This window comes from Rhamphochromis sp. 'chilingali' (assembly GCF_963969265.1).
Source record: "Rhamphochromis sp. 'chilingali' genome assembly, chromosome: 4".
Taxonomy (NCBI): domain Eukaryota; kingdom Metazoa; phylum Chordata; class Actinopteri; order Cichliformes; family Cichlidae; genus Rhamphochromis; species Rhamphochromis sp. 'chilingali'.
Genome location: NC_137948.1, coordinates 21,683,589 through 21,710,355, shown reverse-complemented (window position 1 = coordinate 21,710,355; position 26,767 = coordinate 21,683,589). Strand labels below are relative to the sequence as shown.

Below are 26,767 nucleotides of genomic sequence, written 5' to 3'. Positions count from 1 at the left end.
GTAGCATCTTACACTGTATTTACAACTGAGATGCAATCATTTTAAGAAATTTGCTGCCCTCTGGTGATGAAAGTTAGAAACTACAGCTGATTGTTTGGCCCTTTGTTAGCGGTTCGTTACTGTTTTATAGAATACTCTTTAATTGATGGAACTGCAAATGTTGACAACAGAAGGTAAATGAGTAAAACTGTATAAATTGTGTTTTCTTTTAAAGCCCAAATATAAAATTAATACAAATAAGAAATCTTTTATTTAACACTTGAATGAACTTGTCACCTTTTTTTTGTCCGTCTGGAACATTCTTGTACATGAACAGCCAACACCAGGAGTGTTCAAGATTTGGGAAAATGAATGTGATAGTCTGACACGATTTTTAAACATGGATCGACGCTAACTATTCCATAGTACAGAATTTGGACTTACTGTGACAGCTCCCGATATCTATGAGCATTATTAAGTGCTATTTCCTAAATGTTTCCCATGATGCCATCTATTGATAACACTCATTTACAACCACAACAAATGAGCTCTCCTCTAAAGGACAAGTTTAAAATTGATCATCTTCATTTGTTACTTCTTTTCACTTGAACTGACTGATTAAGCTGACAATCACAAAGGTTGCCTGCAAGTGATTGTGGCTGATGAGCTGATCAACATTTGATTTAGTCCTGTGGTTGTGGGCAACAAAAAAAAACAATAAATAAACAGATAAAATAGATAAATAAAACTCTGCTGTGTTATTTTGGTATAAAATTTAATAAGTCACAAACATCATGAACAGTTTATGCATTGTAACATAGTTAGCCACCAGTTTAAAAAGGTACACTCAAACATCCAAATGGTAGCTGTTTTTTATCAAACACGTTAAACCATCATATTACTTAAAATTCCACAAGGGAAACCCACATATGTGAGGGAAAAAAAGCCATCCTATTATTAATAACAAAAACATAAACCCAAATAAACATGTTACATTAGAGGCAAACTTTACATTCTCATACAATCTTTTTGAAAAATAAACATTAAGAAACATCTTCTGCAAAACTATGTAAAACTTCTGTACAAAGTCAGTTGTTATCTATCTGGTGGATGTCCCTGCAGTGTGACGCTGGCAACCTCTGAGTTAAAAATTGGAGATGTGGTTTTAGATGTTTGACACAGTATCAAGCTGAAGTCCCACGTGCCTGCAAGAAAAGCAAACAAAAACACTCCACTTTTACATCATCTGGCATGCAAAACCCAAACCTACAGCAGTGGTTAGCTTATTTACTTATTGGATCTTTCGTTCCAGGATTGTAAACAAATTTTCAGCTCACCATGGGCTTCATCTCACGACCATCTCCATCATCTGGCTTTTTCCAACCCATTTTTTTACTGTTTTCAACAAATTCCTGAAAAGGGGAACAAAGAGTTATACAAAAATGATTTAACTCTTAGGTCAAAATAATCTTCTTGCAAGGTTAAAAAGCAAATGAGAAAACATTTGAGCAAACACTGCGACTCAAAGCCAAAAAGTTATAAATTTAAAAGAAAATGTCTAAGAAATCAATATTAGTAATTAGAAGTTTTTAATCTTATTCACATATTCAAGTAAAACAATATAGTAATTTTTACAAAACGCCATGTAGGGTTAGAGGGATTAAGTGGCAGGAGAAATGTCTTTCCATGGAGTCCAGGAGTAGAAGGCCAGTTTTGTTTGGGGGGTTGTTAAGTGTTTTGGGTAAACAGTATCTGAACTGCCAATATCAATCAAAGATACTTTTTTTCTTTTTTAGAAAAGTTATTTTGTGGATTGCATGTTCTCCCCATGCCTTGGTTCTCTCTGGACGCTCCGGCTTCCTCCCACAGTCCAAAGACAAACATGTTGGTTTAACTGGTGGGTCTAAATTGGTCGTAGGTGTGAATATAAGCATGATTGGCTACCTGTCTATTTTAGAGAGACAGAACAATTGCAAAGGTTTGCTATACACCTTAACCTCCTGCCTATTTTGACATGAGCACAGAATGTCTCCAGTCTTCTGTTACTTCATATTCTCAAATAAAATAAAAAAGGACCTCAGATAAAGGACAATCCCTCATCTCACCATTAACGCCTTGTCCATGTAGTACTCTCGCCCAGGGCTGCCATCATTATACTTTGTGTCCACAGCGAAGCACAGAAATAGGACATCGACCACATTTTCAAACACAGAAAGGAAGCAATGGGCCACCAGGAAGGCAAAGACACAGACGATGAGAAGAGGCAGCACCCACACCATGTAGTCCCTCTGGTAGTTCAGAGCCAGAACGCCGGCAAAAGCTGTGCAGGAGACGATAAGAATCTGAGAATGAAGACACACAGCTGGTTAGAAAACACACCTCAACAAGTATTAAAGTGGACCAAAAATGTACGTCTAGGCAACGTGGGGGCAGAGCAAACAAGTTATGAAAACACAGACATGTTGACATGTGTTGATAACGTCAGCTTTCAAACTTAGTTATTTGATACATTTGGTACCTTTCCCAAGAAGAGGACAAAGTCGCCGACAGTGTTAATGGCGGCTACTCTGAGTGCGTTCTCCACCAGGATAAGGAAAGCTTCACGAGCTGAGGTGCAAAAACTTGTGCTGTTGATGGCTGTGGCTGTGTAAGCGTTCTGAAATCATTTGACATTGAAATGCAGACGGTAAATACTTGGGATAATCTACACACAACATACAGTTCATTAAAATGTGAGTTCTTACTTGATTCAAGTATGCTAAACACTTCTCAAGGCACCACAGACAGCAGACACAGGCTTTTACCATGCAACGGGCACAGGCATTTTCCTATTAAAAAACAGACAAAAACAAAATGCAATCCATGTACAAAGATGAAAAGTTTTAGAATATGTATTATAATATAATTTAAGAGCTTTAAACATGACTTTTAAAGCTCACCTTTCCTTTGAGCTGACTGTGGATGTATGTCAGGATTAGACGAGGGATCTTAACAAGTGTGATGATGAAGGAGCCTTTGGCCAAAGTACCCAGGTGGTAGCGGATAGTACGTGCCATAGAGGAAATGATAGGAGTTGCTGGCATCTGGGACTTGTTCCTTAAGTTAAACAAATACAGAAGAACCTTACAATCAGCTAATGCAGCATTAAGCATCTAGTGAGATTAAACCCAAAGTGCTGTCTGTTACTTCTTTTGTACCTTGTGAAATAGTAGGTGACCACAGCTCCAGCAATAGTCATCTGCTGGAAGGCAAGGATGAACTCACTGATCCAGATGAGACCCACGACGTGATACCACACCAGGAACTGGAGAGGCCCTTGCATTTCATACCCAACCACACCTGTAGAGTTGTTTTTTACTGGTGTTCCTATGAGGGGAAAACAAAAACAAAAACCCAGCATGACTTTCAGTTGCTTTAATATGAATGTTGCAGTTTTTTCATTCATTTTGCTGCCAGCCAATCACTGGAGTTTAATAAGATGCAGGTTTGAGTCAATGATATGCATATGAAATGCTAGTAACTACAACAGAAATGAAAGCCACACAGTGATGTCATGCATGTAACAGCCTACTTTACTGTAAAAGACACAAAGCCACTGAGCAGCTGCAATTAAAACCACAGGAATTAGATTTTAGCATTAAGAATTTCATTTTGATTAAAGAGCTTGAGACTATTGGTGGATTATCCCCAACGGAAACATAGGCAATGATTTTGGTAATTGCCAAATAAAACAAATAAACAATTCAAGACTTCACCGTTTTACCGCACAGCTACGTTCTTACTTGCTTGTCAAGTGTCACATCATTCTTTCCCTAAATTCCTTACTTCCAGAGATCTATTTTCTAGATTTTTTTTCTAGAAGATTTAAGAGTCCTAAATTATAAACTGTTTCCCTCTGATTTATTAAAAACACATTCCACTTAAAAGTTACAAGCAGTATTTAAAATACTTTGTAACCACTTTTAAAACATCATTCATAGAGATGTGTCTCATTTCTGCTGGACAGCTATGAACCCATGTGTACCAACTAATGCTCCTTTATTAATGTACACTTACTGAGGATCATTCACAAAACTTTTGTACTCCTAGTTTGACATTACTAGGAGTACAAAAGACTTTCAGATAAAGCCACTGGATTATTTTATTACTCCTTCACAGTATGTTATTTGTCTTGTGTGTGTACTTTTAAATTGTGCAAACTGAAATCAACTGAATTGCTGCTCTTGTGCTGACCTTTCATTTAAATACTATTTAAAATCCGCTGTGAAAAAGAGAATGAGGAGAAGGAAGAAGTGGTTCTTTCTTTGTCCGTTCTCCCACATCACGAGACTTGCACAAGACTCCGAATGTGGGAGTGCAGTCATGCCACAAAACAAAGACAAAATGTCACAATGCGACAATTAATATTCCGCTTGCTTGAACTCATCTGACGCTAGAAAAAAAAAACTGGTGCATTGCAATGTCAATACACAAACTGAAGCAAACAGCAACTCAAAGAATTCTCAATAATGACAAACAGACACATAAAAAAGAAACTAAAACTGTGGTCTCCGATAGGCCTTTCTTCTAACCTGTTGTCCCGAGGAAGAGAAGCACACCAATCCAGTAGATCCAGAAGAGTATGAGGCAAAGGAAAGTCCAGAAAGGCTGCAGGACCAGCAGGGGAAGATGGATGAACACCTTACCCGCCACATGGAACAGGGAGATGGTGAGAGCCACACGCTTCCTCATGAAGAACATCACCAGCAGGAGAACAACCTGAAGCGTTTCACAAGTTCAGTGGAGGTGTTCAGTTTGATGATAATTGTGATTTTTTTCTCTCTAATACCAGCAGAAACATGTTATAATGTTACATGTACAGTGGGGCAAAAAAGTATTTAGTCAGCCACCGATTGTGCAAGTTCCCCCACCTAAAATGATGACAGAGGTCAGTAATTTGCACCAGAGGTACACTTCAACTGTGAGAGACAGAATGTGAAAAAAAAAATCCATGAATCCACATGGTAGGATTTGTAAAGAATTTATTCGTAAATCAGGGTGGAAAATAAGTATTTGGTCAATAACAAAAATACAACTCAATACTTTGTAACATAACCTTTGTTGGCAATAACAGAGGTCAAACGTTTACTATAGGTCTTTACCAGGTTTGCACACACAGTAGCTGGTATTTTGGCCCATTCCTCCATGCAGATCTTCTCGAGAGCAGTGATGTTTTGGGGCTGTCGCCGAGCAACACGGACTTTCAACTCCCGCCACAGATTTTCTATGGGGTTGAGGTCTGGAGACTGGCTAGGCCACTCCAGGACTTTCAAATGCTTCTTACGGAGCCACTCCTTTGTTGCCCGGGCGGTGTGTTTTGGATCATTGTCATGTTGGAAGACCCAGCCTCGTTTCATCTTCAAAGTTCTCACTGATGGAAGGAGGTTCTGGCTCAAAATCTCACGATACATGGCCCCATTCATTCTGTCCTTAACACGGATCAGTCGTCCTGTCCCCTTGGCAGAAAAACAGCCCCATAGCATGATGTTTCCACCCCCATGCTTCACAGTAGGTATGGTGTTCTTGGGATGCAACTCAGTATTCTTCTTCCTCCAAACACGACGAGTTGAGTTTATACCAAAAAGTTCTACTTTGGTTTCATCTGACCACATGACATTCTCCCAATCCTCTGCTGTATCATCCATGTGCTCTCTGGCAAACTTCAGACGGGCCTGGACATGCACTGGCTTCAGCAGCGGAACACGTCTGGCACTGCGGGATTTGATTCCCTGCCGTTGTAGTGTGTTACTGATGGTGACCTTTGTTACTTTGGTCCCAGCTCTCTGCAGGTCATTCACCAGCTCCCCCCGTGTGGTTCTGGGATCTTTGCTCACCGTTCTCATGATCATTTTGACCCCACGGGATGAGATCTTGCGTGGAACCCCAGATCGAGGGAGATTATCAGTGGTCTTGTATGTCTTCCATTTTCTGATGATTGCTCCCACAGTTGATTTTTTTCACACCAAGCTGCTTGCCTATTGTAGATTCACTCTTCCCAGTCTGGTGCAGGTCTACAATACTTTTCCTGGTGTCCTTCGAAAGCTCTTTGGTCTTGGCCATGGCGGAGTTTGGAGTCTGACTGTTTGAGGCTGTGGACAGGTGTCTTTTATACAGATGATGAGTTCAAACAGGTGCCATTCATACAGGTAACGAGTGGGGGACAGGAAAGCTTCTTACAGAAGACGTTACAGGTCTGTGAGAGCCAGAGATTTTCCTTGTTTGAGGTGACCAAATACTTATTTTCCACCCTAATTTACGAATAAATTCTTTACAAATCCTACCATGTGGATTCATGGATTTTTTTTTCACATTCTGTCTCTCACAGTTGAAGTGTACCTCTGGTGCAAATTACTGACCTCTGTCATCATTTTAAGTGGGGAACTTGCACAATCGGTGGCTGACTAAATACTTTTTTGCCCCACTGTATATATTTCATTCTTCTGAATCACTGCATTTCTTAAACTGTAAATATATAGCAAAGCATCCACGTATGTGTACCTACCGTGAAAATAGTAGCACCAATGGCATAGAAAAGCAAAGCCTTAACATTATCCGATGCCACTTCTTTTCCAAACACTGATGTGGTGTTACTGTTGAGAGCCTTTCTGTGGTCTACGTAGAACCACCACAGAACGCCCGTCCCACCTGTAAAAGATCATACCCACGTAAATGTTGCTTCTTTTTTTTTTAAAGCAGATAAACTATAATGTTCTGTTGCTGTGACTCAGAGCGTCGGATTAAAAGATGTTACCTGTGGAGCCGATGATCACCAGAACTGTGAGAATCCACACCAGCAATTGGGAGATGTAACGAATGACGACCATCATGATCAAAGAGAGAACTGCATCAGAGAAATAACAGACGACATCACGTGAGTACAGAAAACAATGTTAACAAGAGAAATGCCTAAATATCTGCAGCCTAACTAACACGGAAATGCAGCATGTATAGTTTTATAATACAAAAAAAATTTTTTTTTAGTTGTTTGGGATATTGCTGGTCACGGTTCAGACACATGGCATATCAAAAACATTTTTCCCTCCATGTTATAAACCATAAACCAAGCATGAGAAAATTAGGTTGAACAAAAACAAACATTTTGTATTTTATCTCTTCTGAAAAAAGACACGACATAATTTTAAAAAAGCTATTTAACCTAACTAATGAAAACTTATAATTTTAAAACACAAACCAAACTGAAAGTTAAACTAAATGTAAAACAACATAAACATAGCTACTGGCTATAGAGGAATAAGGAGCACTGTGATAGACAGCAGAGGCATGGTTATCAGGAGCATCACAGGCCAAAGTGAATAGTTCTCCAGGGTTCTTAGAGGATATTCAAAGCTGTTCCTTTGAATGTTGGCTGCTTTTTGCTCCCTTTTCTTTCTATACTATTTTATATCTGTCAGACTTTGTTATATGTGGCATTTTTCTTTGATTCAACTAAAGAAACAGGAACAAATTGCGTATTTCTGCAACAAGCTGATCGGTGCACCTGTGGCTCATGGGACAGACAGGGTCATCCACAAGTCAGAAGGTCAGTGGTTTTAAAGCTACAGTTAGAAAATTGGTTTTGTATGTGTAGACACAACACTGGAAAGCCCTTGAGTTAGGTGCTGCTTTTGCACTGGAATGATTTGTAGGTCAGTTTTAAGCAGCTCACCAAAAAGAAAATATTACTGAAAATGGTCAGGTACAAGAGCTGGAGTGAAAATGTGGGAAAAAGCAGCCAATGTCCAAAGAAAAGCTTTGAAAGAAAAAAAAAACCCCCAGAAAGCCTGGAGAACCACTGCTCAAGATCACTTAAAAAAATACAAGGAGGTCTGGAAGCAAAATATAAAGAAATTAGGCTTAAGACTCAAATGTTAATCACAGCCTTAGCAATGTGGCTACATCCACTCTACATACTATTGCAAATCACTGTTTTTCCTTCTGTATCTGTTGTTTTTTTTAAATCTGTAAGTTTCAAATATTTGTCCAACTGTTACAAAACTATTTGAGGGCTATTTGTCAGGAATCATTATTATTATTATTATTATTATTATTATTGTAGAGAAAGTCGCTCTGAATCTGAATCACATGAAAAAGTCTGTCCTGTAGCACTGAAAACCAAAACCCCAGAACGAGGCACATCAAATAACTGAGATGAAAGACGTCTGAAGCTGACATGAGATCAGCTCTGTCTCATGGGGATGAGTTAAAGCAGACCTTAAATTAAAGCTTGCGGGCAGAACTTGAGTGGATACGACGACTGTAACCGCTCAAACATTTCCTGTTTTTTCAGGACAAAAATAGCATCCCTTCCAATGGTTTCCTTCCTACTGAATCCTCGTTAGAAATTCGAGCTGTGCAAGAGGGGCAGCAGAAATCATAAAAGCAAATCTCATACTGCAAGCTGGAGTTATACCTAAAGCCAGAATGCAAAGTCCTATGATGATCTCTTTGCTGGCCATCACCCCAGAGATGACACGCTGCAACACAGTGTTGTCGCTGACAAATGTCATAAAAGCTTTGGCGAACTGAGTGTAGCAGCTGATATCCGTAGGAATACAACGCCGGAAAAGCAGGACAGATTTACTGCAAAGAGCAAAAAGACACAGAACACAGATTTTTATTCATTTCTAATGACTAGGTCTCCAAGAAATAAATGATAAATTGTGGAAAACCATTTTTCTGTTGGTCCTGGAATGTATTTAAGCTAATAAGAGTACAGGAGAATTAATGAATTAATTTAAAACTAATGAAAGAACTATATCTCTAGATAGATAGATAGATAACCTTGGTGGAACAGGCAGCTTTGGACACTTGGTTGATTTTTCTGATGAATAGCTTGTGTATCTTGTAGGAGTAAGATCATAGGAGCAGAGATTCGAGCCTAACAGAAAGAAAAAAATATATCACATGTTCAACTTGGCAAAATGCTTCAACATACAATTATAAGGATGTTGGTGAGCAATCTTTTCTGTAAAATACTTGCACTTCTGAAATTTCTCACCATTATTCAACGCAAACTGCTTTAAATCAGAGTATGTCGTCAGCTCAGTAGATGGACACTTGGAAACACACAAAGCAATGGACTTGATCTTCCTGTTTATTAAGTCAATGTTGCAAGGATCGAGAAAGAAAACAAACCTAAAAAAGGAAGAACAATTTGATTTATTGCCCATCTGATACCAAATACTTCCTGCCCTTTACTTCAAAACGACAAAAAAATATCCCCCTATCTGTTAAGATGAGGACAGAAATATTAGCCCCACTATGAAATTTTCCTTTTTAAAACATTTCCCATGAGCTGTTGAACGGAGCAAGGAATTTTTAAACTACTTTTTTGAACATCCTACTTTCATTTTAGATTTTTAAATGATTTTGCTTTACACATAGGAACACAATTATTTCACAAAAATGAAACTAACTAAATAAGAAAGTAACTAACTAAGAGTCAAAATGCTAATAGATGCTAATAGTCGGTTGTGTGTCCTTTCCTGCAGATCATAGTCATAGTTTTCGACACTCTCACACGTCTCCTGAGCAATCCCAGCCCATTCTTCTTTGGCAAATCTCTCAATCCCTCCAGATTTGATGGAGGTAGGACTTCAGTTCATTCCACTGATTTGGAATGGGATTAAAGTCAGAGCTTTGTACAGCTAGTCCATAACTTTCACTTTCGTCTGGAGGTAGTTCTTCATCAGGAGCAACGTACGTTTTGGGTTGTTGTTGTGCTGAAAGCATTCCACAGCATTTGGGTTTAATGCCTCTTTCTCCTTTCTCCAAACATAAGGAGAGTTTTTATAACCAAAGAGCTCTAGTTTCATCTCATCTGACCAAAGGACCCACTTCTAGTATGCTTAATCTTTCACTGGGTTGTCTTTAATGTGCTTCAATCTGGCTTAAAGGCGTCTCTTCTGCAGACATTTTTCTTGGTCTGCAGCCTTGCAGGCCAGAGTTCTGGAGATTGTCTTCTTTGAGGCTACGATTCCCAGCTTGGCCAAGTCATTCAGTGTCTTGGCAGTTGTTCTGGGGTCTTTAGACACAGCTCTCAATGGTTTTCTTTCCAGAGTCTTTGAAAGCTTTTGTTTTCTTACCTTTGCCAGGTTTCTTCAGTACTGTGTGGCTCTCTCTCAATTTCTTGATGATCCTTTTCACTCCAGTTCTTTACACTTGGAAAAACTGTGATAACTTTGTATATCCATCTCCTGCTCCTTTAGTATCAATTCTTCTTCTACAGTCTAAATTGATTTTATTTGTTTTTAGCATATTTTCTCAAGTGCCAGCTCAAATCCTTGGTTAGGTTGTGTACTGTTCATAAATCATGATTTTCTCTTAGAACTTGATTTTACAAATTTGCGCTTTATAAAGTTAAAGCACATCATTGCACAGCAATAGTTTGTGCTATACGTCAATAAATAGATGGAGGACTAAATATTGACCGTGGTCATTTTGGTTTTTTTTCCTGGCACAACACTGTTATTTTGTGCAAATACAGATCATTAATGCATTCTAAATAAAACTAGTGTGTTTAGAAACGCTATGTTGAAAATCCCTTGGTCTGTTTAAAAAACAGCGACTTGGAAAATCTTGAGGCAGGCTAGTAATTTTGTCCTCATCTGTATATCATGTTTGGTTATTATTATGCCAGTTGGGAGTTCTCTGTCTGGTGAGAAAATGAAAGATGGTGACATTTGCTACTCTGTCAGACAGATCCTTCTTTGTAGCAGAAACGCCTTTTATTCAAAGCCTCCATGGGCAATCAGCCCATCAATAAAGCATGACCCATTGTTTCAGTAAAATGTGGCCCACAGGCTGCATGCTGATGGAAAACTACACCCCAAAACGCGAAATATAATCAAAGACTTCAAAGACAAATCGTGATTTTAAAAAAATCTCATTAACTAAGACTTTCTTTGGGCAAATTATACAGAAAGAAGGTATGCTAATAAACTACACTATTCATCAAGGAATGCAAAGAGCTTAAGAATTAGACTGTTGCAACAAAGGGTCTGCATAGCTGAAAATGATGAGTACAGTGTAAAAACACTCTAAACCTATGCCGCATGCAAAGTCATATGTAACCAATCAGACTCACTTGTTTTCCGTCATGTCCCGGCCACTAAGAGGAACTCCCTCAATTTTGGTGTTATTCTTACCACAGGTATTGCCATAGCTGTCATATCCGAAAACAAGTCTGGCGGCACCTCCGGTGGCAATAGGATAGCCACAAATACATGCCTGCAGGTGACACGGATCAAAGATGATATCATCATGAGATTAGTATAGAATTTATTAATGGTACGCCCACATTAAATAAAACTAATCTAATCTGTAATAAATGCTAATGATGGCAAACCTTTATGTTTTTTATTGAAGAATGCTGATTCAACTTTTTGAAAATGTTCTAAATTTACAACAGAGTTTTTTTTACATATTCAGATCTGACCAACATAGCCACAAAATTTATACGAGTGAGTGTTTATTAAATGTTAAAAATCCCTCTTACGGCACAGTTCAACAACACGACAAACCTCAGCCCCAAAAGCCATCATCGTATCACTGAATCTCAAGCTCGCAAAAACTGTTTTTGCCAAACTGGATATACAGCAGTGCTGTTACTGCAAAGGTTAGCAGCTATTTGATGAAAGGCAGCAACTTCACTGCTGTCTAACTCACTAACTGGCCAGCACAACAAAGAAGGGACATGAGTTAATGCAGAAGACCTGCAATGAACCCTGCACTCATTAAGTTTCTTACTGATGTTGCTTTTAGATGAGTTGCTGCTGACCTGTTAAGTATTGGAGAAGTACAATTACACAGCTACACAGCAGGCTCCGTAAAGGACCGCGAAGTGTGATCAACACCTCATAAAATAGTTTTAGATAAAAAAAAACAAGGAGATATCACAACTTTCTCAAAGGTAGCATTGGCGTGTGGCTAAAATATCAGCAGAATCACCCACACGCCTATGCTCTCATTCACCTAAAGACTTACCATGCCAATGCAAAAGAGTGTAAATATGATGAGCCATGGGATATCCGTGCAGCTGTGCTCCTCCAGCGGTTTCCATTCACGTTTACTCTGCCAAGGCATAAATAACAGTTATCCTAAAACTCCGTTTCTGTGGAGAGCGCCCAGAAGTACCTGCCTCACTGCCCTCCCAAAAATCTGCAAACTAGCGACTTCGTTGGTACCAGACGAAGTAACAAAAACAAAGAGCTGCTTCTGCTGCTCAAAGAGTGACGTTAACGCTGCGCACGAGCTTTAAACGAGCTTTGCTGTTCGGCTTTTCAAACTAAAAGCGGCCATAGCGCCCTTAGGTTTAGCTTAACTTACCTCTGTGCTCCCGCAACACCCCATCGTCGAACTACGAGTACACAACTTCAACAGAAAAAACTTTGAAGTGCCTAAACTTTATTAAATTTCTTAACTCCTTCGGCTCATGTTCAGTTCTCTTTAAACACTAATTCACTCTAACCACCTCAATGAAGCAAATTCACGAATTTGTTTGCAGGATTTTCCTTCCTTTGGCTAACACCCACTTACGCCCTTCCACTTACAGGTAAACACGGAAGAAGACAACTTTTTGTATGCGACGTTTAGGGGCTACTGTAAATACTCCAAATACTGAGCTAGCAATGCAGCAACAATGAAAGGTGTCCTTGACGCTTTTGAGCTTTTGCACGACATTTTTGTAGACGAGTCACTACACTTGAACTTGTCCAAGCCTGAATTTTCAATTTCTATTCTTTTTTTTGATCCGTTGACCAAACATTCACAGCCATGAAACATGAATCACCACCAAGCACACTCTTCTGAAAGACCACTGACTACTTATCCAGGAACACTTTAAGCTGGGGACCCCCGGACCTTATAAAATATTAGCCACAACACATTGATCTAGTAAAACTAACGAATGCTAAATAGGTATTTTATTAACAAAAAATCCTTAAAAATATCTATATTTGTCGCATTGTCCCTGAACGCAGCACATCGGCTTGCACGCCAGCGGCTTGTGTGGAATTTGGCGCCGTTTGCTGGAGTAAAGACGTAACTGCTGTTTGTGGTCGTGATTAATAGTGGATGAAAGTAGCTTAATAGCAGCAAATAACGCGTGCTTCCTAGTGGTACAAAATATATCTTTGAAATGAGTGCTGAGGCTTAATGAAGAATAAAATTAAGCTTACGCGGGTGTGTTTCCGGTCTGGTAAGTGTGCCACCTCTGTGGTTGGTATTTAGCCTCCAAAGGTAGTTAATGTTCAGGTGATAAAAATGAGTGATTTACTGATAAAGCTGTTCTTTGACTGTATAAAAATGAGTGAGCTTGTATAGCACTTGAAACGTTTACTTATCCCACTGCACGTCGTGTGCGCAGTTTCACTCTGACGGGGAAGGGAGGGAGTGTCTGTACAGCTGGCGAATGGACCTCACAATCTCGCTCGGCTCGGTAAATTCGCTCACTTTTGTGCTCTGAATCAAGTAGCATGTGTATGTAACATATTGAGGAAATGCAAAGGTCATCCCATTAAGACCATCAACTTGTATTTACCTGATTAATTACAGGCAAACACCTGCAGTCCTTCTGTTTGAGTACTCCAGCGCTTGAATTTTGGCCTCAGCTTAAATGTGAGGATAGGGTGTTTGTAGACCTTCTAGCTCATGACTACTCAGATTGAATCACTGTACACTGTACTGGGTTAGCCAAACTCTTACCCTAACCCTTGGACTAAATTAGCATCCCAGATGCACGCTAATTTAGTCCAAGTAAGGGCAAGGTGTAGTTCAGTAGAGTCTGAGGTGTTTTGTTTCACTACTTTTGTAGTCCTGAAAATCTGCCCCTTTGTGAGTCATATTTTTGTTTTCTTTGAACTTTTTTGCATATTGTAAGCTGATAACCAAACAGCTTACAATATGCCCAAGTTCACAATAACATAGTTTAATGTATTACCCAAAAGGTTTCCTGTCTTAATGTGAAGGTTTGAAGACACGACTTCCAAGTGGACTGAACGCACACAATATCATGATGAAGAAATGCTTTGCTTCTGATTTTGCAATAAACACACTAGGTGGGAGACTGTAAGGAAAAGTAACTGTGAGTAGGAGTAGTCTTTCTTAAATGACAAATTCAACATTCCTGCAAAGTAAAATTTCACACATAAAGATATTTTAGTAACTCTGAAGTCCATATGAACACAGGGGCAAATCTTCATTCTCAGTAAAAATCAGCATATAATAAAAGCAAGCTAATTCAGATCCTGCAGTTTCAAGTGTATGTAAGAGCACCGGTGCAGATGCAGGGAGGTTTCGCTTGGAACTGAAACACAAATGAACACGGAGCGGAAACATAGCTGCTCAGAGGTCTCGCTCATCATATGATGAAACGACTCCTGGCCCCTCATTTTCTGACTCTTGGTCTGAAGTATTTCCTGCTGATGCTGCTGTGGCAACAGTGTCCAAGGACAACACGTTTTTTCTGGTTCTCAGCTGGATGAATTAATGCCAGTGCTGCATATGTTCAGCAGAATTCTGGGTGGGAGGGTGTAGTACCTCACTAACTTGGACTGCACGGGGTCTGGTCCAGCATGCAGAGTAATTCCTCATGAACAACAAGACTTCAGGATAAATATTCAGTTTCTCACTTCGCAGACACTGTCCAGTTTGGGATTGTGTAAGGAATCCTGCAAGGTTGGTGCATTTTACTACGCGTTGATAAATTGCTTACATTTCAAAATGTCTTCCAAGACGAGTAAAGTAATTCTATCACTTGTCTGTATCTTGTTTAAATAAATATGATTCAAGAACAGACAGATTTACTTTTATTTTATAAATCTGGTAAACTTTAGCAAGTCCTCATGACCGTGTGTTTGCAGAACCGTATAAGCTTGTGTATGTGTAAGAATTCATCTTTCTTTGTGCTACTTTAAGGCTACAGAGGTGTTACAATATGCTGAGGTGCAGACGCTTATACGCTTCTGAGGCATGTGTTTGAGCCAGAGTGTACCGATCAAATCCAGCTGTCATCACCACCTTACCAGGCTTTGATCCATAAAGTTGAGATCCAAAATTTTGGGGGCCAGTGACTTTTTTAAGGGGAGAGAAATTTACAAGACCTCTCTGCTGCCTCATAATACTAACACCAATTTGACAGGTAATCTGGCTGAAAGTTCCGACTTCAAAACAGAGCTGTGCAGCGCGGGGCCTGATCCATTCCTCTCTGACAGGGGGGAACCTAACTGTATTGCCTCACTGAAAGAACGTCTTGGGTTTGGATTCACTACCTGGCTGAAACCTTTCTGTGGGGATTTTGCATGTTTACCCCATGCTTGTATGGCTTCTCTCGTTAGTTGTTTTGGGATCCTTTTACAGTATTAATTGTCAATTCTAAATTGTACTTAGGTATGATTGTGAGCATGAACGGTTGTCGACCTGTCCAGGGTATACCCTGCTTTGTGCCTTGTGTTAGGTGGAATGAATGGCGCCCTAGTGATGGACAAGTGCAAGAAAACCGATGAATAGATGCTATGCAGACCCACTAGCTGTGGTTCAGGAACCTCTGGGTAATTTTAGAACCACTGGAATAGTCTGCCTTTACTTAAAAAGTTGTATCCCAGAAAGTTGGTTCTTTTCATCTGGACATTGTTTTTTCAGTGGGAGAAACATTTTGTCAGTCATTCACTTCTACAGCCTCTTCTTCAGTCTTCTTTAGTGACTGAAGAGCTCACTTGGATGAGTGATGAAACGTTTCTCCCACTCAAAACGCAGAGCACAAGTGAACAGAATCAACTTTCTGTGATTTCTTTACCTGGGCCATCAAGCATCAAGATAAAAAGTTGTATCTTATTTTTTGTCCTTCCTTAGATGAAAAAGTTACTGCCTAAACAGGATGTTTGAAATTCACATTCCTAACTGTAAACAACATCAGCTTTAGTAGAGAAAGGCTGTTTTTTAGAAGGAGTGTCAAGTAACTCTCATACGGTCACAATCAGAAGTAACAGTTTCATAAAGGTCTCTGTGGAGATTACAATTCCTTCTTTAAGTCCTTTATTTGGATAGTTTAGGACTTCCCCTCATAAAATAAAAAAAACTGAAATGGCTTTCTTGGCTGCTGTTTTTGTTTACAGTATGCCTGCTTCTCCAGAATGAGGTCACCAATAAAAGTTTGCTGTTTTTTTAGGAGGGGACTTTCTGGGAAATGGAAGATGCCAGTTTGTGATGCTGTCACTATCTTGTTTTGAATAAGTTGTTTGCATTTGTAGTCATTTGTAGTCAGGGAGCAGCTGAAAGTGGCTTTATATAAAGACTGCGAGTTGTGAAAGTAAAGAAAAAAAGAAATTCAGCATTCGCTGTGGTTACATATACTCTGAAGCTAGATAGAGCATTTATTGTTTCTGCCAATGTAAGGTTTATAGAATAATTGTAAACAATTATAATTAGGAACTTAAATATAACTGTAGCTTTTTAAGAATACAATCACCCATAGCAAACATAGCAATACATGCAAGACTCAAATCCCCCTTCCAGGTAGTCCTATTTGGCCAGATGTGCCATAACTCCAGTATTTATATATTATTATATATTTAATATTTTGAAAATATGTGTTGTTTAAAAGAATTGGGGCTAAATAAATATTCCACTATGGTACGGTAGCACACATTGCAGGTTCCTGCTTTTGAATGATGCAGTGAATGACAGTCAGAGTCAAATTTATTTATTTATGTATTTACACAGGAGTGTGTGTCTGCTCTCCATCAGCCTGGTTTTGCACAGTGAGACAAAGCCAACACACCATAACCAGCATGACTGAATGAGTGACTGAGTGAGTGACTGAGTGAGTGACTGTGCAATTCACTTCAATTCAGCTCAGAAAAATTCTGATAAATTCAATTGAATTTTATTCATATAGCAGCAAATCACAACAACAGTCATCAAGATGCTTTATATCATAAGGTAAAGGTCCTACAATACCATCCATCCATCCATTTTCTTCTGGTTATCCAGTGCCAGGTTTGGGGCAGCAGCCTAAGCAGAGAAGCGCAGACCTCCCTTTCCCAAGCCACCTCCTTCAGCCTTTCCGGGGAACACCAAGGTGTTCCCAGGCCAGCTGAGAGATATAATCTCTCCAGAGTGTCTTGGGCCTGCCCCGGGGCCTCCTCCCAGCGGGACATACCCTCACACACCTCACCCAGGAGACGCCCAGGAGGCATCCTGGTAAGATGACTGAACCATCTCAACTGGTTCCTTTCTATGTGGAGGAGCAGCGGCTCTTCTCCGAGCCCCTCCTAGATGGCTGAACTCTTCACCCTGTCTCTAAGGGAGAGGCTAGCCACCCTTCGGCGAAAGCTCATTTCCACTGCTTGTATCCGTGATCTCGTTCTTTTGGTCACTAACCAAAGATCGTGACCATAGGTGAGGGTAGGAAAGTAGACTAAACAGTAAATTGAGAGCTACGCTTTTACGCTCAGCTTTCTCTTCACCACCCCTACAACAATACAGAGAACACTTCAATAATCAGACCTCCTATGAGCAAGCACTTGGTGACAGTGGGAAGGGAAAAACTCCCTTTTAACAGGAAGAAACATCCAGGAAGACCAGATTCAGGAAGGGGCAGCCATCTGCTGGGACCTCTTTAAGGTGGGGGGGGTGCCTTCTTAATGAGACTTCTGAAATGGCAATACAATGCTGGCTGTCCAAGCTCTTTAACCATGCAAGAGACCAAAAAAAGAAAGGCCGGATGGTCCACTGTGAACACTGGTGGGACTTTTATGAGTGTGTGAGGATTTTGTTTCCACTGTTGTCATACAAATGTAAAGCCCATCATTTGATTTGAAAAACAAATGTAGTCTATTACAGTTGCATACATCCACACCGTATATAACTGCCATCATGCACAGTTATAATGTCCTTCAGTTGCATCATTTACACACACAGACACAGAGCCCCTTCCCTAGGAAGATTAGATTATTTTAGCCTATTATGGTCTGTATTCTTAATAACTTGTACTTCCTGTTCCCACGGTTGGAGTCACACTATGACCTGTGATCAGTGGGCCTCTGGGTTTCTCCCACAACATTGTCTTTGAGGTTAGACCCACATAAACAAAGCAAGTCAAAATCAAAAAATGAACAAAAGCAGTTTTTAAAATCAAAACATCAAGGCAAACCTCTTAAGTTGCATCATATTCATTGAGATATTTCATTCAAGAATACTGTGACTGCTCAAGTTCCCACCCAGCCCTCAAACACGGTTATTTAGACTAGCATGACTGTAGACAAAAAGAGTTGTTAACCACAGGGCATAGCAAGTGACAGGAAAGATTTGCAAAGAGCTCGGTGTGGTTTGCAGATGTTATATTTAGATCATCTGATGAGAAACTTTGTTTTGTTGTATTTTTAGTGTTAATAAACCTAAGATCAATTTTCACAACTTCTCATAACTACCAGGCAAGTACAGTGTTTTTTTTTTTTAAAGTTATTTAAAGAAACCCTAAAAAAGAGCAACAAGATCTACTCAAAGCCGTCTTTGTATATGAAAGCACTGAAAATGACTCAGTTATGGGCGGGACAGTATTTTTCTTCTCTGCAAACGTCACCTAGATTTTCCTACATGGGCAAACACTGTTCTTCAATGCACATGATTTAGACTGACTTATTTTTCCAATAATAAACTATATCAGTGAGGAATGTGGGGTTGTTTCCTCTGGGCCCTCGTTGCTCCACTTAAGAATCTGACGGGTTGAACAGTGGGGGATTATAGGGTGAATCATGAATGGTCCTTTCTTATCCATGTATGTGACTGATCCAGACTTGTGACCCGCACTATTGCATGCCTATAAAAATGGTCATGCTCATCCTTTCTTGTGTGGGACTTTGAGTTTGACTTGCAACAGTGACTCCTAAGGCAAATACATGTTCCCATAAAAAACACGACTTATGGCATGACTTAATGGATGGCAGATCTGTTGGTAAAGCCAGACTGAAATATTGCAGAATCCTTTGGATAAATCCGCTGTGCCCATATAAATGAAGAAAGTCCAATTAAAAAACCCTGAAATATCTCATATCCTTTTTGTGCTTCCTGCTAAAGATCAGTTAAAAACAAATGATCTGTCCTGGTATTGTCATAGATTTGTGTCATAATCTTGTCTCTATTTATGTAGTTGAATGCTAAACTGGCTTTGTGATTTATGACCAAATATCTACACAATGATACAAAAAAGAATCATCTAATTTCAGAGTGCTTGGAGGGAGAGGGAGACCTAAAAAGAAACAAATGTCTGCAGCAGATGAACAGCATCTAAAAGTCACTGGAAAAACTCCAGCAAAGACCAGACATGGGACATGAGAGATACATCTGGCCCTTCAGCTGATTCATCTACTGTTTGCCAAAACTTCATCAGAAATGGTCTCAGTGGAAGGTTGGATGTCAGGAAGCCATTCTTAAGGAAGACAAACAGGGAGAAAAGACTGGGGTATTCTAAATCACATAAGAACTGGATTGAAAATCAGTGGGTCTTATCGAGTGATTAATCAATTTTTGTTTTTTCAAATTCTCGTCAATATATATGTAGCTGGTCAGGGGAGACTGTCAGGAGAGACTGTCAGCTGTGGGTGCCTGGGTGTAAAACAGTGGAGGCTCTGTCATGTACTGGGGCTGTATTTCAGCAAATGAAGCTACAGTTCTTGATGGAATTGTGAATACAGTAAAGCACTGTCAGATTTTGATCCACCTGCAATATTATCTAGAAAGCTTCTGATTGGCAATGGCTTCATTTGTTCAGCACAATAATGATCCCAAACACACTGCCAATGCAGTAAAAGCATATCTGGATAGAAGGACATTATCAGGCCTGACTAGAGCCCAGAATTTATTGAAGAAGTACGGGATCATCTTGATAGGGAAGAGAACAAACAGCAGCCAAAAGCCAAAGAAGAGCTTTGAAGGTCTTTCACAGAAGCCTGTAGAATTACTCCTGAAGACTTCTCAAAGAAATTAGAAGAAAGCCTGCCTAAAACAACTGTGTTGAAGAATAAAGGTCGTCATACCAAATATTGGCTTTCAAGCGTGTTAGAAATGTAGAAATGTTTTTATATACTGTATTTTCATGTATGTTTTGCAAAGTACATCATTTAAATCTGCCTACTTGTATTTTGTGTTCAGTGTTAAATATTAATTGGTGGCATGCTGGCAAGCTTTGTCTTCATGAATGGAGAACATTCCTAACAGTTTCCTAGCTGAAGGTCAGCATACATATTGTTACGTCATGGTTGGTATGTTCACATTCTTGTATTTAGTCCCTCCCTGAACTTCCACAGTAGTTGTAGATCTGTACTCACATCAAAGCTACATTTTGCTTTAACCTCCCACATTTAGTGCTTCGCTGCTCTTCCAGTTCACACACAACTGCACACACAGAAACATTGCTGATGGGCATCTTCTCTTGCACATGTTGTTGCCTAAATATGTGTTTTCACAGTATCACTGGTGTATCAGATTGTGACGTACACCAGTTGCCCTGAGGACAAGCAAGATGGTGTGATTGGCAGGGGAAGGCATAGCCTTTTAAATTATAGAGCAGCATTGGACGTCCGCAGGAGATAATGAGTGGATAGCCTGAGTCATGCTCTGTGTCGGGCTCCGCACTTCAAACACCAACTGTATCCACATGGAAGCTTCTGTAACTGAAAAAAAAATCTGCATTTCATTACATGGCACTTGGTGTAAGAGTGCAGAGTGCATCATGTGACATGCAACAGCAGAGTCTTGTTGTACTTGGATGGCTTGCCCTTGAGTTCGACCATCTGTGTCCCCGGAGAGGCAACATTTATGGTAGTGCACAGTTTCCCAGTGCAGCCCCTAAGAAAAGACTCATCCAAAGCTTCAACTCACATCTGGATGACCCAGAGGTTAGAGGCTGGGGTTAGAGAGATAGTTGGAGGGGGCTTCATTCCAGTTTTCTCTTGTGCTTGGACTGTCCCTGTTGGTATGCAGCTGATCCAACTGAAACAAAAAAAAAAAAAACCCAACACAAAAAACACTCATTATAAATCTGATCATAGCTGAACTTTTAGTGAAATTAGGAGATTACTTACGTTTTGAGGTTTTCAACTGGTCCGGGCTTTCCAAATGAAATATTCAGCTTGTGCTATGATCCTAATTTCACTATGGGTTTAAAAACAAATTATGTCAGTTGGTCTTTGTGATATGAAGAGCAGTCATTGCCAGCTTTGCCCTTTCTTTCTGCAAAGTGCTTCACAGAGAAATTACTATATTAGGAAATGAATTGCTGGTATTTTGGTCCTAAATATTTTTTTTTTCTTCCCACTTAATCTCCTTGAAAAGAAAATTGTCAGGTTCATAGCACTTTTAAAGCTGTCTCCATTATTATAAAGTATGTTTTAATGCTGAAATATAATTTACCATTTTAGTGTATTTTTAAATACCTCTCCCCAACCAGATTAACTATAAAGATATCTTGCCTTGTATTTTTTTCACGAGTGCCAGTATTTTTTATCTAAGAATACTTGTAGTTACAAGATGACAAATTTGCTGCAGATATGACTGCCAAAACATTAGAGCAATCTCAGTTGGCTCGCAGCCCGAAGTCTTACGAAGCAGCCTGTCTGTTACTAATCAAAGCCAACTCCTCCTTCCCAGCTCGGTGAAATAGGGAGCTAAAGAAGAATGAAGAAAATGTCTCCTGAAAAGAGAAGCAATATTTCTGAAATAGCGAGTAGTGAGTGTACAGTAGAGGAGGGTGGAGTGTATGGTGTGCTTCGAGAGCTGTGAGACGGGGGATGGGGCTCCTGAGATGTGACTCAGACTCACTGTCAAAACCAGCGGGGAGGGGACCTGATGAGAAAAAAGGATAGAGCGGAGGAGAGAAGGGAGGGCCGGGAGAAAAGAAAACCCAGCCCCTCTTACACCACCCCGACTCTTGAGCGTTCAGCGTCAGCAAAAACCATAATGTGATCAAGATGGAAGTTGTCCATGGACTTTTCACTGCTTCCCGGCTTTCTGCCTTCCTCTGGGGGCTTCACTGCCTGTCCAACAGTTTTACTGCGAAGATACTGACTCGAGTCTAGAAAAAGGCTCGTATAGCTTAAAGTAAGGACTTCTTGCTTGGAAAGAGTGAAGTAAAATTTCCCAAACGTGGACAGATTTCTTTTGATGGATGAATGAAAAGTCAGCTTGAGTAACATCTCTTGGCAAACTGCATTTCAGGAACTAATTGATCTGCAATCTTTGGTTTGGATTATATATTCCACTTCTGGATTTCCACAAAAGCTTTCAGATTATGTTGCTAAACAATGTGTCATCACTGGAGTATTTATGAGAAGTAAACATCAGTGTTCCTCCACTGTAGAATGTGGAGTTCGGCTGTCAGCTGTTCGTTGGAGTGCAAGTAAGAGGAGCGACTGCTTTTTGGATCTTTCCCTTATTTTACATATAACCAAATCTGGTACATGTTTGTGCCAAAGGGTGCAAATGGCAGTTAGAACCACCATCCTTATGACTTAAAATGAATATTTGGGAAAAGAAACTCTTCAAGCAGGTCTTCCATTTTTAAAATACTTTCAATACACTTAAAAAAAATCAGATTCTTTGTCACAGACTACTTAAGGTGGCTATGCTATGTTGTTTTGAATTGTGTTATTTACATAGTACAGAATGGTTCTCTTTAATCAAAATATTTTATTTGTCTGTCTTGACACATAGCAGATTTACGGAGTGTAAATCTTCCATGATTTACACTATGTTTCTTCACATCTATAAATTGAAATCAACCACAAAAGGAAGAAAAAACACAGAGCAGTGTAATGCAGTATATCTTACTTTGAATTCTGTGATAAGACTTGCATTTGGTTCTGTGATAGTGTTGGATTCTGTTCCAGTTTTACTTCAATCTACTTCAGTCTCTTATTTTTGTAGGTGAATGGGTGCAGAAAGACTGTTAACTAACACCCAGCACTTTTTCAGACTCTTTTTTTTTTCACTGTTAAAATGGTGCAAATCTGACAAACTGCTTTGTTTACAGTTTCCTGTTTGTGATAAGATAAACAATCGGAGGGATGTCTACATTAATCTCAACGATTTAAACTTTCTCCGTCTTAAAAAATTAAACAATTGTTAGAGATCAGAGTAGTTTACTTGTAGTTGCCAAGCTGAAATATGGAAAAACTTCAAAAGAAATCGGTTTCCTGGGTTAAATTAATACACTTGGATTGCTTACTTGAAAGTTGAAGCATTATTTGTACGTTCAGCTCCTGCAAAGTGAAAACTTTGCAACACTGGCTATTTCTTATCTCCTTTTCTCCTCTTGTTGCACCAGATCTGGCCCTTCTATTTAACCTGGCATCAAAAGCAGCTTTATGGGATAGCATTGGCTGCCCATCATGCCAGTTGCCATACGTAAAAGAAGCTGGGAGGAGCATGTGACTCACCCGTCAGGATTACAGTACAGCTATGATGATCTGGATCTCGTCTGCTGTCATGGGGTCGAAGGCGATGGGCTATGGATGGCTTCTGCGGGTTCGAAACAAGGTAGACGGGCAAGGTGTTCCTCTATGCCAGAGGGATGCCACCAGCTGCCTATAGATGACCCTGCTCAGACTTGTGAAGGGGGAGCTTCTGTGATGAATGATGATACTGAACCGGAACACTTAAAACTAATGGAAAACAATGGAAAGGATTTACAGGAGTCAGTGGATCGGTCTTATGAGTTGGTGGGTGCTGGCATACTCCCAAAGACTGACTCTGACTCAGAGGATCTCCAAACCGCAAGCCCTGGGAATTTTGGAGAGTTTTGTAATTCAAACAGTGGTATGTCTAGTGCAAATATTTCTTGTGCAACTGATAGCAGTGATAAAACTATCGATAATAAAAGTGATTTGGGCACAGAAAGTTGCCAGAATCACAGCATGTGCGATGACAGGGTCTTTAAAAGTACACATATCTCTCACCAACAATACGTCTCTATCTCTTCCAACAATGTGCCTCCATTGTCTGAATGTGCTGGTGAGCAACCTGGCAAAGTTCCAAACCATCAGGATACAAAGGGGAGCCATAGAGAGGGTTACAGCAGACCTCCTGAAATCACTGGGGCCACAGTAAACTGTTGCTCTGCTGGCGAACAGGAACCTCAAACCGATCTCCCAGATGTTGAGGAAAGCAAGACTGTCATCTCTGACCAGCCTGGTATGAATGCTCTGCTAAGCTCAGCAAATATGGAGGGTGGTGAAGCACTGGCGCTAATCAACAAAACTGTGGAATCATTAGTAGCAGATGGAGAATGTGACAAAGGAATATCTGAGAGCCGGAGTGCATGTTCTGCTGACAAGCAAGATGGATTGAGTGACCTAGGAACTCTAAATGAAAATACAGGACTGAGCTGTCTCTCAAGAGTCACTATAGGAGAAGAGCGGGACCATGAAGACTGTGCTGGACCGTTGGATAAGGATCATGGTTGGGAAATATCCAACCAGACATTGTTGGAGCAGCACAATGTTGAAATGTTAGCGGAGAGCAGGCCCCAGAGAGTGAAAAGTGCACAAGCAGAAAGCAGCGAGAAAAAAGGACACGTCAGACCTATTGAATCATCTGATGTTAGTGTCATAAATCAGTGCTGCTCTTTAATGGCAGACAGCAACGTGTCATCTAAACAAATGAATTCTGGACATGCAGGAGATGCCATTGGGACAAACACGACACAGTGTGCAGATAAGGATGTGAAAGGTTCTGTAAGTCAGTCACTGGGAAATACTGACCAAAGTTTAGTGCCTGTTAGTGAGGATCTCGCCATTCCTCATCAGACAGAATATAGTTGTTCAAAACTGGACACTATACCAGAGATCAGCCCTGTGGAGGCAAAAGACAGCTCTCTACTTCATGCTCAAAAGAATAATGATGTTAACAGTACCCCAAATCCAGCTGCTGAGCGCTGCTGTTTGGATGATAAACACGAGGTTGTTGAACAACACACGCAAAACCTGCCACCATGCTCTACAGAGGTCAACGAGGGACTCCATGGTAACCGAGCCTCAGGTCCTCACTTCAGTGAGTCACCTGCCTCTGAGGTGGCAGATGGTCACAGAGAACACCACCAGCCAGGAGCCACAATGGAGGCGTCAAGGGAAGACATACGTTCAGTTATATACAACGATACACAAGACGGCAGTTCGGCTTTAGATGGAACATATGAGCATGCAGATCAGAAGGAAGACAACGTGTTCAAAGTGCGGCTGAGAAAGGTAAGAATAAATATGATACAGAAGTGTAATGGATGTACAATTACTACATGTACTACATGTATACTAGTTTAGATCAGTTTTGCAAGTTCTGTCTTTGTAATTCTGCGACCTGAATGCTTCTAATGAACAGACACTTACTGGGCACACATAATTTTGGTCCCACACTCTGGCAAGTGTCTCGGAAAACACTGACTTCACTCTCACATGCTTACAGATCTGTGAGGGGGCTGTGTGGAAGGGGGGGGGGGGTCTGTGAAATGTTGTACTTTTTCTCAACCGCTCATTGCAAAACAAGGTCCTATAAGGGCATGGAGACCATGAACGCAGAGGGGTTGGAAGCTCAAAGTAATCTCTAGGGTGAAATGCTTAAACTGTTTTCTCTAGCAAATACTGTATCTTGTGCTGTTTTCACACTGTTAGCAGTAGGGCTGCTCGATTATGGCAAAAATGATAATCACGATTATTTTCACTGAAATTGAGATCACGATTATTTGACGATATTTATTTAACCCTTTAAGACCTACTATAGAACCAAGTCCACCAGAGCTTATATTATTTTTTTACATGCTGTAGTGCCATTTGTGGGAGCATTTCAAGTTGCTATACATCAATACAACTGTTATAGCCCATATTTTAATAATATGTATGCATTAAGTCCATAGTAATTACATAAATTGCAAAAAAGTGCAATAAACTACAAAAAAAATTGAAAATCGCTTTTGTTTTGTTTACATATATTTCTACTTGGAGAAATTTAAGAGGTTTATCCCTCAAAACTTTAAATACAATAAAGTTGCAAAAAATAGTTTACAACAACAGGAAATTTATTTTGAGTGTCTTCATAGTTTTATTTTGGAGATACAGCAATTTTTATATACTGCAGGAAAAACAAAAAACAATCCTATGATGCAAATTTGCAAAGAAAACAGCATGTGCATCATTTCACTGTGGGAAGTGTTACGAACAGCTGATGGATCGGCAAAACGTGTTTCTGGAATATTATGTTTTTGTTCCTGCAAGCGCTTTTTATGCAATTTTTGCAAAGCTATATGTGGAACGAAACCGTGACCGAGGACAAGCTGATGGCATCAGATGTAAGTACAACTCCTCCGGTTTCATATGCAAAACAAATTATTGCGCTAGCTTACGTGGTTCAGGTTCTACAGGGATTTAACAATAGTTACGCAAAACGGAGCGTGCTGCTCTGACCGGCTTTAAAGGGTTAACAATGACTTTAAAAAAATAATATAAAATAGTGTGCAACACCACTGAAGTTTTTTTTTAAACTCTCTTTTCAACCAACGGCAGTCACTCTCCAAATAACTTCTGCTTAGCTTTCCGAGCTTCCCTCGGGTCCTCTTAATCAGCGGTCTCCACCCTTTTTTGCGCCACGGACCGGTTTATGCCCGACAATATTTTCACGGACCGGCCTTTAAGGTGTCGCGGATAAATGAGGGAGGGGCTAATAATCGGCTCAGTCATTTTTAATGATCGTTGAAAGCCCAGATCGT

General features: G+C 40.0%; 2 protein-coding genes across 2 annotated transcripts in view; one reads left to right on the top strand and one right to left on the bottom strand.

Moving 5' to 3' along the window:
* Positions 1-737: 737 nt before the first annotated feature.
* On the bottom strand, positions 738-12,593 carry slc44a1a (solute carrier family 44 member 1a). The gene is made up of 16 exons (XM_080881500.1): positions 12,346-12,593; positions 12,004-12,090; positions 11,105-11,247; positions 9,017-9,153; positions 8,800-8,896; positions 8,429-8,598; positions 6,770-6,859; positions 6,521-6,663; positions 4,551-4,737; positions 3,177-3,345; positions 2,919-3,075; positions 2,724-2,807; positions 2,498-2,635; positions 2,085-2,321; positions 1,317-1,391; positions 738-1,184 (listed from the first exon to the last, which is right to left on the bottom strand). The coding sequence occupies exons 1-16, from the start codon at positions 12,367-12,369 to the stop codon at positions 1,164-1,166; spliced, it is 1,959 nt and encodes a 652-aa protein (XP_080737626.1). The 5' UTR covers positions 12,370-12,593; the 3' UTR covers positions 738-1,163.
* A 9,669-nt stretch (positions 12,594-22,262) lies between these two features.
* Positions 22,263-26,767, top strand: part of dlc1 (DLC1 Rho GTPase activating protein) — an 86,535-nt gene continuing 82,030 nt past the window's right edge. Inside the window, exons 1-2 of the mRNA XM_080880613.1 lie at positions 22,263-22,411; positions 23,339-25,256. Coding sequence (XP_080736739.1) covers positions 23,403-25,256 — 1,854 coding nt within the window. The 5' untranslated portion in view covers positions 22,263-22,411; positions 23,339-23,402. The remainder of the gene's footprint in view (positions 22,412-23,338; positions 25,257-26,767) is intronic.

What these genes read in the sequence shown, in the direction of transcription:
- slc44a1a (XM_080881500.1), bottom strand. Translation starts at nt 12,369, where the DNA reads ATGGGGTGTTGCGGGAGCACAGAG. An exon ending in CGGGACATGACGGAAAACAA is followed by an intron (nt 9,154 to 11,104) that starts GTGAGTCTGATT and finishes TTCCTTTTTTAG; the next exon opens with GTTTGTTTTCTTTCTCGATC. An exon ending in TTGGTGCTACTATTTTCACG is followed by an intron (nt 4,738 to 6,520) that starts GTAGGTACACAT and finishes GAAACGCTTCAG; the next exon opens with GTTGTTCTCCTGCTGGTGAT.